The sequence below is a fragment of the Chiloscyllium plagiosum genome, chromosome 23 (genome assembly GCF_004010195.1).
Source record: "Chiloscyllium plagiosum isolate BGI_BamShark_2017 chromosome 23, ASM401019v2, whole genome shotgun sequence".
Taxonomy (NCBI): Eukaryota; Metazoa; Chordata; class Chondrichthyes; order Orectolobiformes; family Hemiscylliidae; genus Chiloscyllium; species Chiloscyllium plagiosum.
In genome coordinates this window covers 50,991,247-51,011,244 of record NC_057732.1, presented here as the reverse complement: position 1 = coordinate 51,011,244, position 19,998 = coordinate 50,991,247, and the positions used below count along the sequence as shown (strand labels likewise).

The 19,998-nt window shown below is 39.6% G+C and overlaps 1 protein-coding gene across 4 annotated transcripts in view; it reads left to right on the top strand.

Moving 5' to 3' along the window:
* Positions 1–19,998, top strand: part of upf2 (UPF2 regulator of nonsense mediated mRNA decay) — a 99,698-nt gene continuing 79,700 nt past the window's right edge. For 2 of the 4 annotated variants that reach the window (XM_043714145.1, XM_043714147.1), the window contains exons 1-7: positions 1–73; positions 1,410–1,515; positions 2,139–2,247; positions 9,068–9,448; positions 10,987–11,766; positions 15,348–15,508; positions 18,288–18,485. In XM_043714145.1, the coding sequence (XP_043570080.1) occupies positions 2,219–2,247; positions 9,068–9,448; positions 10,987–11,766; positions 15,348–15,508; positions 18,288–18,485 (1,549 nt within the window). In that variant the 5' untranslated portion in view covers positions 1–73; positions 1,410–1,515; positions 2,139–2,218. The remainder of the gene's footprint in view (positions 74–1,409; positions 1,516–2,138; positions 2,248–9,067; positions 9,449–10,986; positions 11,767–15,347; positions 15,509–18,287; positions 18,486–19,998) is intronic. The other 2 variants (XM_043714146.1, XM_043714148.1) reach the window with 2 other exon arrangements.

Below are 19,998 nucleotides of genomic sequence, written 5' to 3'. Positions count from 1 at the left end.
CTGAAACGGCCATTTTACTGATTGAGTTTCTTCTGAGGCTAATCTTGTGACTTAGTAGATACGCCTATATAAGGTATGATTTGATACCACAATAGTTGATGAGAGAACAAAAGTTGGGATCAATTGGAATTGACTCTGTTGTATTTCTGACCTTGTATCTGAGGTTAGTATAGCTGCCTCATAGTGTCAGGGACCCAATTCGATTCCAACTTGGGCGACTGTCTTTGTGTGGAGTTTGTATGTTCTGCCCATGTCTGTGTGGATTTCTGTCCAAAGATGTGCACGTTAGGTGGATCGAACATGTTAAATTGCCCATAGTGTCCAGTGATGTGTAGGTTAGGTACACTGGCCACAGGAAATACAGGGTTAGGTAGGGGGATGGGTGGCGTGGGATGCTTTGGGGGGGTGGCGGGGTCAGTGTGGAATTGTTGGGCCTGTTGGCCTGTTTCCACAGTCTGGGGATTCTGTGATTTCTATTATACTTGGAAAACATCACTTACCTGGTAGTTGGTTAAAAAATGTGAAGTATCCCATTTGTTTTTTAGAATTACAGAATTTTACTAAGCCTGGGAGGCTGTTCAGCCTGGTGTGCTGACAGTAGGAACTTGCCAACTGGTTCCATTTCTGTGCATACCTCAAATGTTTTTTCTCATCTCTTTCAAATGCCAGGATGGATTTGGGTTCCACATTGTTTCTGGTCAGGCATTCTATTTCCTTACAATCCTCTACCTAAAATTTTTCTCCTGACCTCCTTTGTTTTATTTGTGATGATTTTGAATTTGAGGCCTTTATGTTAAACTCACCAGTCGAAAAGGATGGCTCTTGAAAAGCAGAGCGGATCAGGCAGCATCTGAGAAGCAGTAGAGTCGACGTTTTATGCATAAGCTCTTCATCAGGAATGTGGAAGGGGATGAGAGTTAAATAGGGGCTGGGGCTGGGAGAGGCAATAGATGGATACGGGATGTTAAACTCACCAACCAATGGAAATTGTTCCCAGTCGTCCACGTAAGAACTTTTTGAATTTTATGCATTTTTTAATTCTTCTGGGCTAATATTCTCTGGTTATAGGAATCCTTGATTTCTGAGAGATTTTTCTTTAATTACCATATCATTAGGCATTGCTTTTATAACATAAAAATATCCAACACTGGAATGGTCTCAAAATTGAGTTCTTTGCATCATCACACATTAAAACAATTCTACTAAGTTATAACAACCAGAATCAACAGCCCTTACTGCGCTTGGTTTGTTCTGATGCTAATTTTTAATATAACTAGAAATTTTTTTTTGTCAAAGTTTGTGCTCAAAAACATTTTTGTGATTTCATAATGTGCATCACTGATTTTGCATGTTTCCATATATGGTACCAATGATGTGACTATACATTGAAATTAAACTGTATTTTATAGTTTTAGAGTGCATTGGACTCCCTTGGATTTGGCAGCAGGCCATCGTTACCTAATGAAGTTTACTGGAATGTGGAATTGAACATTTGAAGCTTTCTACCTTCTCCTGGTGAGTTATCTTCCAGATCAGATTCAATCTATACATTGACCTCGCAGTTAAGTTTGAAAAGTTAGTGGTCACAGCAATGTTCCCATGTATCTAGCACAATTAAAGATGATTTTCATGGCATCTACTTCAAATCTGCTTCCTTTACATTTAGGTGGAAGTGCAACTTGTTTCAGAAATAAATTGCTAAAATGTAGCACTATATCATGCCAGAATGATATGCCCTTTGAAAGCACTGGCATCTGGAACAGAGTCAGGTGATGTGAAGTTGTGTAGTAATGAAAGTCAGTCTTTTTTTCCTTCTCTGATGTTTCAGTTATGTGTTTTTCAGGGATAAACTGAAGACAATATGCTTAGGCCAGTAGCTTCTATAATTGAATTGTGTCCTGCATTCCACTATTAGCAACTGTCTGGTTCAGTATGACTAATGAACTAACACTATTGCAACTGGTACTGAGAGATTGCAGCTGCTGCACCCATAAGAAAACATTCCTGTTTGCATCTAATGCTGACCCCAAAGTTAGAAGAAATTGCCAAACAGTTTAGAACATCTAACTTGATTTTTCTACACCATAATGTTTGTTCTAATTGCTGTTTAATGCACTTGTTATTCAATGCTATTGCAGAAACAGTGATATGCAGATGGAATATGACAGCTTAGTGAGGCCTCATTAAAAATGATTCAATGAAAACGTGAGAAAACAGGATGAATGAAAGGGAGAAAAAAGGCAAAAGGTAAGCAAGTGGTAGAAAATGATAGGAAGAACAAAGGCTAATGTACAGATAGTATTATAGCTGTATGATTAGGTAATTTGAGATAGCACATGTTAAAACCTTTATCTAAATTACGCACTCTTTAAATTAGCATTCTTTGCTATGATCCCTCACAGCTGCAATTGTAATGAATTGGCATTCACACATGACATGCAAGACTACAGGGAATTTGTAGGTGTGAGTTTTCTACATTTTGTGAAAAATTAAGAAAAACTGAAGCAAATAAAATGTTTTATTTTGGGAAGTGGAAGAAATGAAGGGAATTTCTACTTCTGCTTCACTCATAATCTCATCTTGCCTTTACCAAAACAAAAGACATTCGGTTGATCAAGCCCACTCTCACAGATGGAACCTCTATAGGCATTAGCTTTCTACTGTGCTCACACTACCTCCCCCACTTTTGCTGTCTTTGCAAAAGATTAAAATGAGATGGCTGATTTTGATGGGGTGTGAGAAATCTGCCTTTTGGTGTTCAGAGAAGATGCCATCAATTGAATAAACTTCGGGAGTCTGTAGCAAGCCAAGCTGATTTTTAGCTATTCTACATCTAATACAATTGAAGATGTTCTCCACTCTCGAGCTTGCACTGAACCCCTTTGAAGGTCGGAACATTGCTTTAACCCTTTCAGATTCTCTGTGATAAAAATACTTTGCTATCTAACTGCAAAAGGAATGGTTTTTGCCTTTTATTTTCTAATTTTCTCAATCTTCTGTTCCCGTCACTTTCAAGTATATTATTGGAAAAGTGGTTTACTTTGGCATGTTATTACTTAAATGGACAATGACTGCACTCTTTCAGGTGCAAAGGTGTTTGTGTTCTAATGCACAAACAATGAATATGCAGGTTCAGCAAGTAAAGGGGAAAGAAATGCTGTGCTTCATTATGGGAGGAATTGAACATAATATTCTTTTATGCTTCGGTAAACAGGATTTGGAGGTGCCGGTGTTGGACTGGGGTGTACAAAGTTAAAAATCACACATCAGTTTATAGTCCAACAGGTTTATTTGGAAGCACTAGCTTTTGGAACCCTGCTCCTTCATGTAGTTGTGGAGTATAAGATAGTAAGACCCAGACTTAAAGCAAAAGTTTACAGTGTGATGCAACTGAAATTATATATTGAAAAATATAATATTGCCATTCAAGATTATCATTGATCTGTATGTTCCATATTCCCATTTGATCCCTTTGTTCTACAAGAATCTATCTTCCTCTTAAACCTATTCAATAACTCTGCCTCCATTGGCTTTTGAGTCAGAAAATTCCAAAGTCCATCAACCCTGAGAGAGAATATTTTAAATTGAGATCTAAAACAGCAATATTATATTTTTCAATATATAATTTCAGTTGAATCACACTCTAATCGTTTGTTATAACTTCTGTGTCTTACGATCTTATATTCCACAACCACCTGATGAAGGAGCAATGCTCCTCGTGCTTCCAAATAAACCTGTTGGACAATAACCTGATATTGTGTGATTTTTAGCTTGGTTAACCAGGGTGTTGGTGAGACGATATTTTGAATATTGTGTGCGGTTTTCATCTCTTTTTTAAGAATGGATCAGTATCTGAAATGAGTGAGATTTCTTAGGAGTTAAGATTAAACATGCTGGGCTTGTTTTCACTAGAGTTTAGAAGAATGCTCAGTGATTTGCTTGATGTGTATAAGATCCTGAATAGTTTGAAAAGGCGGACGTAGAAATGATTAGATTAGATTTCCCTACAGAGTGGAAACAGGCCCTTCAGCCCAACAAGTCCACACCGACCCTCCGAAGAGCAACCCACCCAGACCCATCCCCCTACATTTACCCCTGACTGATGCACCTCACACTACGGGCAATTTAACATGGCCAATTCACCTGACCTAGACATCTTTGGACTGTGGGAGGAAACTGGAGCACCCGGAGGAAACCCATGCAGACACGGGGAAAATATGCAAACTCCACACAGACAGTCACCCGAGGCAGGAATTGAACCTGGGTCCCTAGCACTGTGAGGCAGCAGTGCTAACCACTGAGCCACATGATTACTCTTGTAGATGACCCCAAAAATGGCAGACAGTTTAGAGGCTTTTAGCCCTTTTTAGAATTTATATTTTCTCTCGGGGTTGATTGGCATTGGAACTTTGAGTCAAAAGCCAATGGAGGCAGAGTTATTGAATAGGTTTAAGGGGAAGATAGATTCTTGTAGAACAAAGGGATCAAATGGGAATATGGAATGCATGGATCAACGATGATCTTGAATGGCAAGCAGGCTTGAAGAGTTAAGTGGCCTCCTCCTGCTCTGAATTTGCCTGACTATATGTATGGCACTGGTCAAGAAGCCATATGAGATGTTGTAATACACCTTTATAGATGGTATACAGTAGTTCATAAATGGAAAGTTAATTATTCATCCTGCATCTCGACTATTAGGTTGCTGTAAATGCTTTCTGGAGTCTAGCTCATTGCAATTTTGATATTGGATGAAAAATAGCCCTCCACTGGGAACAATTGGGCCCTGTTGTGTTTGCTGCTTGCAATTGAATTATCTCCTCCAGAATTTCTTTTAGCTGCCTTGGGAGACACGTTCCATCAGAAAACTATGAGTAAGGTCTCACAAAACAATCCTTTATATTAACAGCACATTGTATACAGTATAATCTTGACTAAAACAATTACTAGCAATATCATCACGTAGGTTGGAGAAAGTGGGAGCAGATCTCAAGCAAAACTGGGCTAATAATGTAGATGAGAAAGTTGGAATTGTCACAGAAAAATGAGCTGAAAATTTATAAACCTCCCAGAAATCAACCTGCATGGTTTTCCAAATCTCTGCCCAAGTCTGTTTTGGTTTATTTATTGAGTTTGATGAGAAACTACAGTTGAATCCATTTACAATATTTGTTTTGAAGTTAGTGGGATATCTTAATTTCAGGTAATAAGTCATTTTGATGTTTAGTTTGTATAATTTAATTTTGTTCGTATATGATAGAGTCATAGATTTGGCACAGTATAATTTCAGCCATTTGATCCATTGTGTTTCTGCTGGCTCTGCTAAGGTGCAGTTTCATACTGCTGCTCCTCCATTATCAGCTCCCACGTCCCTGCATATTTCTCCCTATCTCACATTTGGGGCATTTAGAAAAAGTGGAAAAAAAAATCACAACACAGAAGGAGGCCACTCAGCACATTGTTTCTGGACTGGCTGAAACATGAACCATCCAGTCCCATCATGTTTTTCAGCACTTATCCCTGGAGATTGTGATTTAAGGGGCATATGCAGACATTTTTAAATGAATTCAGGTGAAGTGTTTAGCACAGGTCCTGTTTAATTTTTCGACCAATTATTGCAAATCTTGCCTGCTTCCCCCTCGGTACTGACCCATTGCTAAAGAAAATGGGACTGTCTCATCCAGGGCCCTCACGTCCTTGTACATCGCAATTAAGTGTCGTCTCAGCCTCCCCTGATCAAAGGAAAACAACTGCAGCGTAGCCACTCTTTGCTAGCTGCAGTGATTTAGCCCTGGCAACATCTTGAAGCTTGAGAACTTTAATTCCTTTTTTGCTGATCATGATGTTGCTTCTATAGTCCACAAGTTTTCAAATAATGGTCCCTGAATTGTAAGCATCATTGGATTTCTGCAATTGCAGTTCAATTACTTTTAATTAGTGTTAGTCCTTTTTAGGATCATACCAACTCCAAGGTGGTGCATGTTCAAATGGAAAATTGCAGCTGCTTTAATACCACTCCTGAATCAAGCAGGTCCATTGCACTCTAAGATGCTGTTGATTGGCCAAATAGCCTGTCCAGTTTAACTATGGTGATAATTCTGTAACATTTACTGTGAGTGGTACTCATTTTTAGTTGGTTTGAAACCTGCAATATCCCTGAACACATTTGATGTCTTGTGAAGAGACGTGATGAAAAGTAATTGATTTAAAATGTTAAACTGGTTTTCTCTGCCAACAAATGTTGCCGAACTGGAGTATTTTCAGCATCTCTGCTTCAATTTGTGTTTGCAGTGTCTGCTATATTTTGTTTTTCTAATCATAAATTCTATATAAATATAATCTTACTACATATTAATAGCTCAGTTTAGAGATTATATACATTGATGAACTTCTGCACATCAGACATTGGAGAAGAGCAGCATTTGCGTGGTTGACTTTTGTGAAATAGAATAAGGGCAGCCGTGTGTGTGTGTGTGTGTGTGTGTGTGTTTGCGCTTGCAGGGGACATCCCTATAGAAGAATTTGAAAATCCCTGAAAGTCAGTTGACATTCCCCTTAGCTTCTGCAAACACACGCTAGCATCTTTCAAATTGTCAATATATAAAATGCCGCATCCTGTTTTTTAAAAATGATTTTAAACAGAATGTGGTTTAAATATATTAAGTGCAAAGATTCTTCAAAATTGAGGTATATTAAGCAATCTGATACATGCAAACTTGATAAATTCATATGAAAGACTCTCAACAGCGCAAGGATTATCATAGAATTATAGAATTCCTACAGTATTTGGCCTAACAAGTCCATACCGATCCTTTGAAGAGTATCCCACCCAGACCCATTCCCCTACCCTATTAGTCTACGTTTCCTCTGACTAATGCACCGAGCCTATATATCCCTGATCACTATGGGCAATTTACTTAACCTGCACTCCAGTGGATTAGGCCTAGTTTTGAGGAAGTTAGGAAGTTGGAAATGAGTTACATCTTCTTATTCTTGAGAAGGCTCATATCTCACAACCATCCTAAATTTACAGCTTTTGTTTTTGTTTTGCTGCACATGTTGGATTGGATGTTGAACGGAATATTGCATACTGTCTCAGCTTTTTAGGCACTTTATTTGTCCTTCTACATGTAACAAGGTTTATATATTTCTCACATGTCTGAGTTACTTTGAGGGTATACTTTACATTATTGACCAGTTGATTGGAAAATATGACAGTTGACCAATTCAGAGAAATTTGCCAAGTTTTGTTTTTGCATTTGGAATATTTGGGGATATACACATATCCAATGATGTCTTAGTGCATCATAAAATTTCTGTGCAATCACATGGGTGCGAGCATGTGATGATGCCTGTGTTTCTTGCAGACTCAGTGACATTGTGACCATGCAGGTACCAAGGTACATGTGTGCAAATTGATCCTGGAAAGCTGGCAAATGTGTGGATCTGTTTTAGTGTTGGCCATTGCTGTGCAGACACGGTGAGGTTGCGTATGCACAGAACGCACTTGCCTGTGTTGGCATGGTGCATGTCGGAGAAATTAGCTCAACAAAGCAGAGACCACACAAACCAGATCGGGACGAGCTGTTTGTTACAAGTGACATCCCTGGAAGAGAAGTTGACTAGACTGATGTAGAACTGACAGCCTGTACAGGTAGATCAAGGGTACTGTTCCCCGAGCTGAGGATGAAGCCAGGTTTTATAGGAATCTTGGACAATGAGGTTAATTAAAATGGGGAAAGATACAATGTATTTGGAAATTAAGTAATCCAGTTACAATGATGATAATTAAAAATCAGTTATCGGAAGAATGTCCTGATTGCTGTTGCAATGTAACATCCTGACAGTATCAATGAGCTTTTCATGGTTCAGGAGATTTTTAAAATTTCTCTGCAGGTAGGTGAAGAAGTCTCTTTTGAAACAGTAAGGTGCTTCCATCGTTCCTGTCCTGGGAGCAGGGCCCTTTGGTGCCTCTCTGTCTGACCTGTCCTTTGTGTGGCTTTGGTATTACTGTGTTATGAGACTGCCCTCGGGGCTTCGGGACTGCTGTACTGATCTGGTATTGTTAGTGGGTTTTGGGAAGTGTATTCCCTTGTCTGCGAGTGCTGACTGGTTTCACTTGTCAGCCTATTTAGTTCCTGCTGAGGCATTCTGGATGTTTCTGGTATAGTTTGGCCAAGTTTGCTTTCCTATGTTCTGTGTGGGCCTACTATGAGTAGGCAGGGTGGCATATCTTTTCCCACAGTACACTTTATCAGTATTGGTGGTAGTCTGCAGGTCCCCTGCTTCACTCCTCCAAATCTGAGGTTACCATGAAGAACACCATCAGAAATATACTAAGTTAACTTTTTTGTTCCACTCCTTCAAGCTGAAACAGATATGTTTGTGCATTTTTCAAATTGATATACTGTATTTGCAGATCATAGTACTCCAATTTGGAAAGAACAAATGCAGATTGGGTGATTGCTTAGCTGAACACTTTAGCAGGCATGCCTGCCATTTAAGTTTTTTGTGCTGACATCCTTTGCCTTTTCAGTGAACCTTGAGGAACAATACCTCTTTTGATTAAGTACTCAATAACTTGCTGGACTCAATTTAATTGAGTAGTTTTCAGATCATAATCACCACTCCCATTTTATGCCCCCAAAGGGGTGCTGGTAATGTTTGAGTCTTTCAGACCCATGTTGGTTTCTTTATCCTGTCCTATTGCTACTCATTTTACTCTGTGATCATCCTTTTGACATTTAATCTCTCCTACCTTCAAGAAGTTAAAGAAGTGTTATTGGACTTGGAATGTTAACTTTGTTTCTCTCTCAACAGATGCTCATATGCTTGGAAACTTGCTGAGTTTGTCCAGCACGTTGTTTTTATATCACATCAGACACCTTTCACCACCCACCACTCTTTAATCCTTGGCTTGCACATACTTAAAAAACAATTCTCATTTCTGCCCTTTGGCCAGTTTTATATTTACTTTTTCTCTTGTCACAGATATTACCGGAGGGCTGAGTTTATGCAATATCTTCTGTTTTTATTCTTTATTTCATATTTTCTTTGTTTTTGACTTCAGGCCATCAGGAGAGCACAAGAAGTCTGTGAGCATGGAAGAAAAAGATGCCACAGTTTTCAGCAATGAGACCAGAGGCAGTAAAGACAAAGAATCTACTGACAGAAGGCCCGTCTCCAGTAGGGAGAAAGGGCGGGATGAACTTAAAGCGAGTAGCAGAAGGGAAACCATAAAAGCAGCCGAGGAGAAAAAGAAGAGGCAAGAGGATGAAAAACGCAAAAAGGAGGATGAGAAACGAAAGAAAAAGGAAGAGGAGAAGTTAAAAGCAGAGGAAGAACAAAGGAAGAAGGAAGAGGAAGAAAAGAAGAAACTAGAAGAGGAGGAAAGGAAGAAACAGGAGGAGGAGGAAAAAAGGCAGAGAGAAGAAGCAGCAGCTAAGCAGAGGCAAGATTTTGGTTTCAAAGATTTTAAAGATAACTGTCGTATTAACTTGAATTCTGAACAAACTTTTTTTTTCTTGAATATGTAATTATTCTTCCTCCTTTTAATATTTTTATTGTATTAACCAGGTTTTCTAATCCTGAGTAGTTTTGGGTTATACTGAAACTCAGAGGAACAACTCGTGGGTGCAGAGTACCTGAGGCTGGTACTTCATTGCAGCAATGAGTGACTTGTGCAGTTGAACAAGCCATTTTGCAGGTGCAATGTTGTTCTTACAGTACAGCACAGGAATAGAACCTTCGGCCCACCACACTTGGGCCCAACACATGATACTTTTCCGAACTTGGTCCATATCCCTCTATTCCCTGCCTATTCGTGTATCTGTTAAGATACCTCTTAAATGTTGGTATAGTATCCATCTCCACCACCATGCTTACCACTCTCTGTAAAAACAAAACCTGCTTCTCTCACCTCCCTTAAACTTACCCTCACTTACCTTAAGCTCGTGTCCCTGAGTAATTCACATTTCATCCATGGAAAAAAAGACTCCATCAGTCCATTTTATCCATGCGGTTCATAATTTTGTAAACTTGATAGAAGTTACCCCTCATTTTTTCATGTTCAAGTAAAAGCAAACCGAGTTTGTCCAATCTCTCCTCGTAGCTAATATCCTCCAAGCCAAGCAACATCCTCGTAACCCATTCTATACCCTCTCCTGCCTCCTGTAGGTAATATTCCAAATGTGACCTAACTAAAGTTCTGTGCAGTTGCAACATGACTTGTCAATATTTATACTATTTGCCCCAACTGATAAAGGCACACATACCACGGGCCTTCTCGACCACCTTTATTCACTTGTGTTGCCACTTGCAGGGAACTGTGGGCTTGTGCACCCAGATCCCTTTGTATATTATACTTTAAAGCATTCCACCATTTGTGCTTCTGTTCTGCATTAAATTTTCCAAAATGCATCACCTCAGATTTATCCAGATTAAACTGCATCTGCCATATTTCTGCCCAAATCTCCAGCCTTTCCAAATCCTGCTATATCCTCTGGCAATCCTCCTCATTATCCATAGCTCCCCCAACCTTTGTGTCATCTGCAGACTTAGTAATCAGGCTATCCATGTTTGCCTCCAAATTATTTATATAAATTACAGACAGTAGGGGTCTGAGCACAAATTCCTGCAGAACACCACTGGTATTAGATTGAAAAAAAACTCTCTTCCATCACTACTTCTGTGTCCAAGTCAGCTCTGTGTTGATCTTATTATCTTGATTGAAATGCACCATTCCCCTGTTTTAGGAATCCGTGTCGCCGAATGGACTGAAGAGCGACCTCCTTGCATCAGTCATGTGAACCTTTTTATTTGTTCATAATTGCATACATGAAGTATGTGATCAGGACCAATATCATGAAATAACACTCCAGTTTTGGATAAAGAACTGCCATAAGCATTAAGGCATGGAGTTCAGATGAATAGAACTTTGAAATGATAGACCTCGGTCTCAGTCTTGTTTTTCTTATATTTATTCTGTAGAGAGATGGAGGAAGCGTATCAGTTGCATCAAGAGGCCTGGGAACGTCATCAAACAAGATTAGAACTCCGTAGTAAGAATCAAATAGCGCATGAGAACCGTCCAGAGGAGAGTTTCTTTACCAGGCTGGACTCCAGCCTAAAGAAAAATACTGCATTTGTCAAGAAGCTCAGAACTATTACTGAGCAGCAAAGAGACACACTTTCCAGCGATTTCAATATGCTCAATTTGAGCAAGTATATTGCGGAAGCTGTTGCATCCATAGTAGAAGCCAAACTGAAATTATCTGATGTGAACTGTGCTGTTCACCTTTGCTGCCTGTTTCACTTGCGATACGCTGACTTTTCACCATTGCTCCTACAAGGCTGGAGAAAGCACTTTGAAGCCAGGAAGGAAGAAAAAACTCCAAACATTAGCAAGCTGAGGACTGACATGCGCTTCATTGCAGAACTGACGATTTGTGGAATCTTCACTGACAAAGAAGGCTTGTCACTCATCTATGAGCAACTGAAGAATATCATTTGTGCCGATCGTGAAACTCACACTCATGTCTCTGTGATTATCAGCTTTTGTCGCCACTGTGGAGATGATGTGGCCAGTCTGGTGACCAGGAAGATGAAGCTTGCCTCCGAGAAATACAACCTGAGCTTCCCTCCCAGTGAGATCATCAGCTGTGAGAAGCAGCAGCCCTTCATGAACCTGTTGAGGGAGTACTTTACCTCTCTGACCAAACATCTTAAAAAAGATCATCGTGAATTACAGAATCTGGAGAGACAGAACAGGTGATTTTATTCTGTTTATTTTCAGAAGCTTTTGCAGTGATGTATTTTTGCTGTAATATGTAATCAAGGTTGAAGACCTATATTGGTATTGATGCACGGTCTATAAATGTGAACTAACAAAGCTCGCAAAGCAGTGAATGGTACACTTAATGATAAGGCACTAGGGAGTGTTTCTGAACAAAGAGACCTTGGAGTGCAGGTTCATAGCTCCTTGAAATGGAGTCGCAGGAAGATATGAGAGTGAAGAAGGCATTTGGTATGCTTTCCTTTATTGGTCAGAGTATTGAGTACAGGAGTTGGGAGGTCATGTTGTGGCTGTACAGGACATTGGTTAGGCCACTGTTGGAATATTACATGCAATTCTGGTCTCTTTCCTATCAGAAAGATGTTGTGAAACTTGAAAGGGTTCACAAAAGGTTTACAAGAATGTTGCCAGATTGGAGGATTTGAGCAATAGGGAGAGGCTGAACAGGCTGGAGCTGTTTTCCCTGGAGCATCGGAGGCTGAGGGGTGACCTTATAGAGGTTTACAAAATTGAGGGGTATCGATAGGGTAAATAGGCAAAATCTTTTCCTGGGGTGGGGGGAGTCCAGAACTAGAGGACATAGGCTTATGCTGAGAGTGGAAAGATATAAAAGAGACATAAGGAGAAACGTTTTCACGCAGAGGGTATAACGTGTTTGGAATGAGCTGCCAGAGGGAAGTGGTGGAGGCTGGTACAATTGCAACATTTAAAAGACATCTGGATGGGTATATGACTAGGAAGGGTTTGGAGGGATATGGGCCAGGTGCTGGCAGGTGGGACGAGATTGGGTTGGGATATGTGGTCAGCATGGATGGGTTGGACCGAAGGGTCTGTTTCCATGCTGTCCATCTCTATGACTCTGACTCAGTGACTAATGGAAGAAACAAAGCTAAATTTTAGTTTCATTATGTTGTCATTGGCCTTTGCCTGGCCAAAGTTAAAAATCACACAGCACCGGGTTATAGTCCAACAGGTTTATTTGGAAGCACAAAATAATTTGGAAGCAATAAACCTGTTGGACTATAAGCTGGTGTTGTGTGATTTCTAACTTTATCCATCCCAGTCCAACACCGGCTCCTCCACACCATCCCTTTACCCGGTGACAGTAATTTTCTTAAAGTGACAGAAATTAACTTGATCATTTTTTTCTATTTCTGATGTAATGATTAGTGCTTAAGCAACATTATTTACAATGACAAAAAAGTCACTGCATGCATGTTCTTGGCGTGAGCATTGATACAGGCTACTGTTGGATTGTAGCTTCAGTAATCTTATTGAAGATCAGTCTGTGTGGTCACCAATACACTCCATTGTGAATGGTGTCTACAGAGCAGAATCATGACAGAAAAGGTAGACTTATGGGCAATTAGTGTAAACTGCTGTGATCCAGTTTCCCCCGCCTTTTTTTTCCATACATTAATCCAATTCCTTTATAAAATGTATTTTCATCTTCACCTTGGTAACCATTTGTGATAAAAGTTGCATATTGTAATAACTCTTTATAGAAACAATCTTCACACTTGTCCTTTTTACCTGTTGAATTTAAATTGTCAGTTCTTTTAATGCAGACTGGGCTTAGTACAAACAAAATTTCACTAATTTTGGCCAGGTGTTTTCAATCAGTTGCAAATAATGGGTGCTTGCTGCTGATTCAGAGTAAGCCTTGCTGAAAAATTGAGTAATCTCTGGGAATTTCAGCTCCCTCTCTGTGCAGTGCTACAGTAACTAATGGCAGTGTTCATGACCGGGGGTTTCCAGTGCTTGAGCTGTACTGATCTTATAAGTCTAAACATAAAGAATTTTCGCAAACACACAAACGGAACAAAGTAGTAACAAAATCACTTCTCTCAAAATGTGACATACATGTGCAGTATCGGCAGAAGTTAAACTGCTTTTTCTTTTTACAAAGCACGTTGTGCTTTTTTTCTGAATTTATTGATTAATCATTTAACAAGGTTCCACAAATATAAAATCTTTTAGGAGCAGTTCTGTTTATCACATTTTACTAATTACATTGCTATTTGAAATCTCATCTACCTGATTAAGTGTTAAATGTTTTGATACTTTTAAAATAATAATGTGAAGAGAGGGAACCCAAAAATCCTCACCCTGTTTTCTCATTCCTTCTGTACAGTTATCAAATATTACATATGCTAAATTCCAAACTGGGCTACCTCATTCAGTTTGGCTCTCTAATTCTTGTTCTTGAAAACCTCTTTGGGTTCTCTTGATTTGACTGGGCAGGCCGAAAGTAGATATACTTGGTGCCTCAATGTGTCATTACTTTGCACTACACTCAATCGCAACAGACATTCTCATTCTTTTGCAATAAAATGGTTGCAATTTTAAAAAAAAATTTAGAATAATCAACTTCTTTCTAGAGAGAAATTCAACTTTAGTTAATTTTGTTACAAAAACAGAAAGTGCTGAAGGAATTCAGCAAGCCTGACAGCATCTGCAAACAGATAAGCAAAGGTGATGTTTTGAGTCCAGTAACCAACAATAGACTAGATTCCCTACAGTGTGGTAACAGGCCATTTGGCCAACAAGTCCACACTGACCCTCCGAAGAGCAACCCACTCAGACCCATTCTTCTACATTTACCCTTGACTAATGCACCTAACACTACGGGCAATTTAGCATGGCCAATCCACATGACCTGCATATCTTTGGACTGTGGGAGGAAACCGGAACACCCACACACACTGGGAGAATGTGCAAACTCCACACAGACAATGATCTGAGGCTGGAATCGAAGCTGGGTCCCTGGCACTGTGAGGCAGCAGTGTTAACCACTGAGCCACCATGTCAAACTGTACTGATGAAGGGTCACTGGGCTCGAAATGTCATTTCTGCTTATCTCTTAAATACAGGTGCTGCCAGACCTGCTGAGTTTCTCCAGCACTTTGTTTTTGTTTCAGATTTCCAGCATTCACAGTCTTGTTTTAACTTTAGTTTAAATTTGTTATTTGATTTGAAGTTTTGGGATGATTTTCAATTTTTCTTGATGTCCTGATGTATATATTCCCCATATGTTATGCAACATAATGAGCACTATTCAATTCTAGGGTAGAGCTTGTCAAATATGATATCTTTACAGCTAAATTTACCATGGTAAAGGTTTAAATCAGCCAAACCTGTGATTTTTACTTAATGAATTTGCAGCTATCCTAGTCAGGAAATTTTGTAATCTACTTCAGATCCTCTAAAATTTGTTCAATTTAAAATTGATTGGAACCTGGTTTCTTTACCAGCAAGATATATATCTCTCATGGATATTTGCAGTGCTTCTTACGTCCATTAATTTGCCCCGTTCATTATGTACTGCCATAAGGAATTTGGCTTTTTACTAATGGCTAACTAAAATTACTTAGACACTGCTATCTAATTGGAAACTGCAGTTTTGCAAGAATATGTATGTAGAAATTGACATTGAGAATTCATAATTGATCAAATGATTTATCAATAAAAGCTTATGTTCCACACATAATTAACAAGGCAGTAGATTTGAGCCAGACTCCCTTTTAACTTCTCTATACATTGCTTTTCCTGGTAGGCGAATTTTACATTCAAAAGGAGAACTGAGTGAAGACCGGCACAAGCAGTATGAGGAATTTGCTACCTCCTATCAGAAGTTGTTAGCGAACACACACAGTCTGGCTGACTTGTTGGATGAGAACATGCCTGAACTTCCCCAGGATAAAACTGCACAGGAAGGTAAAGTAACCACCTAGTTTTTATTTTAATCCACTTGTGTGACATGGACATCACTGACTGGGCTAGCACTTATTGCCTGTCTCTAGTTACCCTTGGTGAGCTGCCTTCTTGAACCGCTGCAGTCCATGTGCTGTAAGTAGACCCATAATGCCATTAGGGAGGGAATTCTAGGATTCTGACCAAATGAGCAAAATTCCACCTCTGACATGGCTAAAGCCCAGAGGAATCTCAACCTGGAAACTAAGTTCTAGTAGCAAGGCCGGAAGAAGGATCTAGGCAATCTGCTATTCTATCATCTTGGGACTGCCGTTATTCTGGAAAGCTCCCATTTCTGCTGGTCGTTTGATGGGTCTGCTGGTTCCAGCAGGCCCACCTGAAGGAGTTGGTACAATGGTGTCCAAGACTCTGGAATTGGCAGGCCTGTGGTTGAGAGAACAGCGGAGCCTGAGTCTCCTTAGGGTTCAGCATTGGGTTGGTAGTCTGTTGAGCGAATAAAGGATGGGGCATTACCCTTTGCATTACCCTTTGCATTACTTCACATGTCTTCAATCCAGCACTGGGATCCACAGTGAAGTCTATTCATACCATTCATTGGAAGTGCCTTAGATGTATTTACACTTGACTGCAGATCGTTCTCCCTTGTCACAAACATTTCCAGGCCTTTTTGTTTTCAACCATGTTCCTCCTTGGGGCCCACCAGACTGTCAGGGTTTTAGTGGAAGAGGATAAAATAAGAACACAATCATGTATTCCAGAATGCTGTGGGAAATAAGGGAGGAAATTGCGGGGCCCTTGCAGGAATGTTTGTATCATCCATAACAACAGGTGAGGTACCTGACGACTGGAGGGTAATGTTATGTCTTTGTTTAAGAAGGGTTGTAAGGACAAACTGGGGAACTATACCTATCAGTCTGACTTCAGCTGTGGGTAAGTTTTTGGAGGTGATTACAAATGAAGAGATTTATAAATATTTAGAGGCAAAAATTGATAGCATGGTTTTGTGCAAGGAAAATCATGTATCAGAAACTTGATTGAGTTTTTTTTGAGGAAGTTACGATAAAAATTGAGGGCAGAGCAGTAGATGTTTACCTGGGCATTCATAAAGCCTTTGATAAGGTTCCTTATGGTGGACTAGTTAGTAAAGTTGGGTCACATGGGATTCAGGATGAGCTTGCCAACTGGATACATAATTGACTTAATGGCAAGAGACAGAGTGTGATGGTAGAAGGTACTTTTTGGATTGAAGGCCTTTGACCAGCGGTGTTTCACAGGGATTGGTTCTGGGTCCTCTTTTATCATTTATTTAACTGATTCGGATGAGAATATAGAAAGCTTTGTTAGTAAGTTTGTGGATGATGCCAAAATTGGCAGCATAGTGGACAGTGAAGAAAGTTTTATAAGATTACAAAGAGATCTTGATCAAAAGGGTCAATGGGCTGAGAAATGGCAGATGGAGTTCAGTTGGATTAAATGTGAAATCCCCCCGTACCCACGGGAGGAAGGGTGGGGGGGGAATACGTTCCAAGTCCTACTGCGGAAGGCCAAAACCATAGACAATACGGACAATAGCAAACCCATTCATTTAAATGGGAAACTTACCTCCTCGTCTGCCCCCTAGTCCTTGGTTCTGGAATGCTCTATGTAATATGTTCAGGCTGTGGTAAACCACGGGTAACTGAAACCGCAGTAACCAACTCTGCAGGTATGACAGTCTCCCTGTATTATGTTTTGGTACAATAATCAGGAGCAGCACCTATATGTTCGGGCCTTGGGTAATGTTGTAGAACGGAGGGACCTAGGGGTTTAGGTACATAATTCTTTGAAGTTTGTGTCGTACAGACAGGGTGCTGAAAAGGCATTTAGCAAACTTTTATTGTTTAGTCCTTTTGAGTATAGGAGTTGGGAAGTCATGTTGAGGTTGTACAAGACATTGGTGAGACCTCTTCTGGAGTACTATAAATGCAGTTCTGGTCACCTGTTATAGGAAGGATATTATCAAGCTAAAGAGGGTTCAGAAGAGATTTACCAGGATGTTGCTGGGTATGGAAGGTTTGAGTTATAAAGAAAGACTGTGTAGGCTGGGACGTTTTACACTGGAATGTAGGAGGTTGAGAGGTAACATTATAGGGATTTATAAAATAATGAGAGATATAGGTAGGTTTAATGGTAGATGTCTTTTCTCTAGGATGGGGGATTTCAAAGCTGGGGGTACGTTTTTAAGGTGAGAGGAGAAAGATTTTAAAAAGACATGAAGCAAATGTTTTCTACAGAGGATGGTTTGCGTGTGGAGTGAAGATCCTGAGGAAGTGGTGGAGGCGGGCATAGTTGCAATGTTGAAAAGGCATTGGATAAGTATATGAAAAGAAAAGTTTTAGAGGGATTTGGGCTCAGGAACAGGCAGGTGGGATGAGTTTAGTTTGGGATTATGTTCGGCATGGACTGGTTGGGCATGGATTGGAGGGTCTGTTTCCGTGCTGTATGATTCTGTGATCGTTCTCTGGTTCCTTCCACAATTCATATTCTTTTGTATTTGGATAAGAGAAAAATTTGCAGGTCTTTTCCTTGGAAGATGTTTGTATTAAAGTGTGTCTGTTATACTATTAATTAATTCAATCAAAAATGTGTATTAAATAGTGAAGAATATGAATCTTGAGATCTAGAACAAAAAGCTTGAACGTCATAAATGTATTTAGTAAATTTGCATGAGTAGCCATGAAGTATTACTAGAAGATAGCTGTTCCGTATCATCCAACAAAATTCTGTAATTCTGTTTCAACAGAACATGGCACTGGCATAGACATCTTCACACCAGGGAAGCCTGGAGAATATGACCTCGATGGAGGAATTTGGGAGGATGAAGATGCACGCAACTTCTATGAAAACCTAATTGACCTGAAAGCATTTGTACCTGCCATATTGTTTAAAGATAATGAGAAGAATTCGCAGAACAAAGATTCGAGTAAAGAAGATTCAAAAGGTAACAATGTTTAGGTGTTAAATGGATAATCCCTATCTACGTAGAGCATCTGAATTAAATTGGAAAGTGATAGCTGTATGTGTTTGAAGCCTGGAGTTTTATTGCTTAGTCTAGCAATCTGGTTTGCTTTTGCATTTCAGAAATTGGAAAAGTAAAATGTATTTTTGGAAATTTTGGCAACATGCAGAGATTCACAATTCATGGGGTGACTTCTCTCCAAGTTCTTAAGTAACTTTTATATTCATAAACTGCATAAATCACATGCTGATACTTGTTCAGTGAAATCTGGACTATTGACCAAATTTCACCATCAACTTACTGTACATTCATGACTGATATATCTCAAGGACAAATGCACTCACTGTTACTCAATTGTAATGGATCTCTGTAGGATGTAAATAAGCTAAAACCACAGGAGGCTTTTACTTTGCATGGACTTGTTGGAGCCATAGTTGAAAAGTTAAAACGTCATGTATGTAACGAAAATTATGGTGTTCCACTCTGTCTTGATGACAATCTGCTGGTCCAATTATAAGTTACAAATCTTTTTGCTTAATTGCAAAAAAAAGACATTTATTTTATTATTGAGATTTAAATTATCTAAAATATCTGGTGAAAACATATTGAAATAATACAAACAGAAGTAACCTTTGTAACTAAATGTTGCAAGCTGGACTCCTTTATTTCATGCACTCATAGTTTATATTTCTGGGGAGGCATGGGGAGTGTGAAGATGAGAGAACTAACCTGTGGACATTTTGACCTCTTGCAAGTTTCACACCTAATACACGTAAATTCGCAGCCCATTTTCAGTAAGAATGCCTTTCTTGGTTTCTCAATACCATATTCCAGCTCTGAGCAATGCAAAAGCCACATCTAAACCTCAAAGCCCTGTGTACAGAGGAGCGTTGATTATCTGGCATTCCATTATCTGAACATTGGATTATTCAGCAAGATTGCAAGGTCCTGATACTTGACTGAACTATGTTATCCAACACTCAGTTATCCGGAATTCGATTAACCGATTGAAATACTCCCTGCCCGCGTCCTTTGGATAATCGAGGTTCCTTTGTGTACTGAATCTACACACGATTTCCTGAAAATTATCTACAGTCCATGAGGGTGGGGGAGTCTTCTTATCATCTAATAAACGTCTCATTTCATTGACAGAAAAAATAATTTTCTGGCATGTGAAAATAAATGACTGGACTCCTTCTCAAAGAAACAGTTGTTTTAATATAGAATCCCAACAGTATGGAAGCAGGCTATTCAGCTTGTCAAGTCCACACCGACCTTCCAAAGTGCATCTCACCCAGGCCTACCCCTACCCTATCCCTCCAACCCTACATTTCCCATGACTAATCCACCTAGCCTGCACATCCCTGGACACTATGGGTAATTTAGCCTGGTGAAACACTCTTGTTTTCCAAAGAATGAGACATTTTGCTGAAATCAGTTAGCGTTTGAAACTCAGTTGAGCATTAATAACTGTCTGTAGCTCTTCAAACAATAA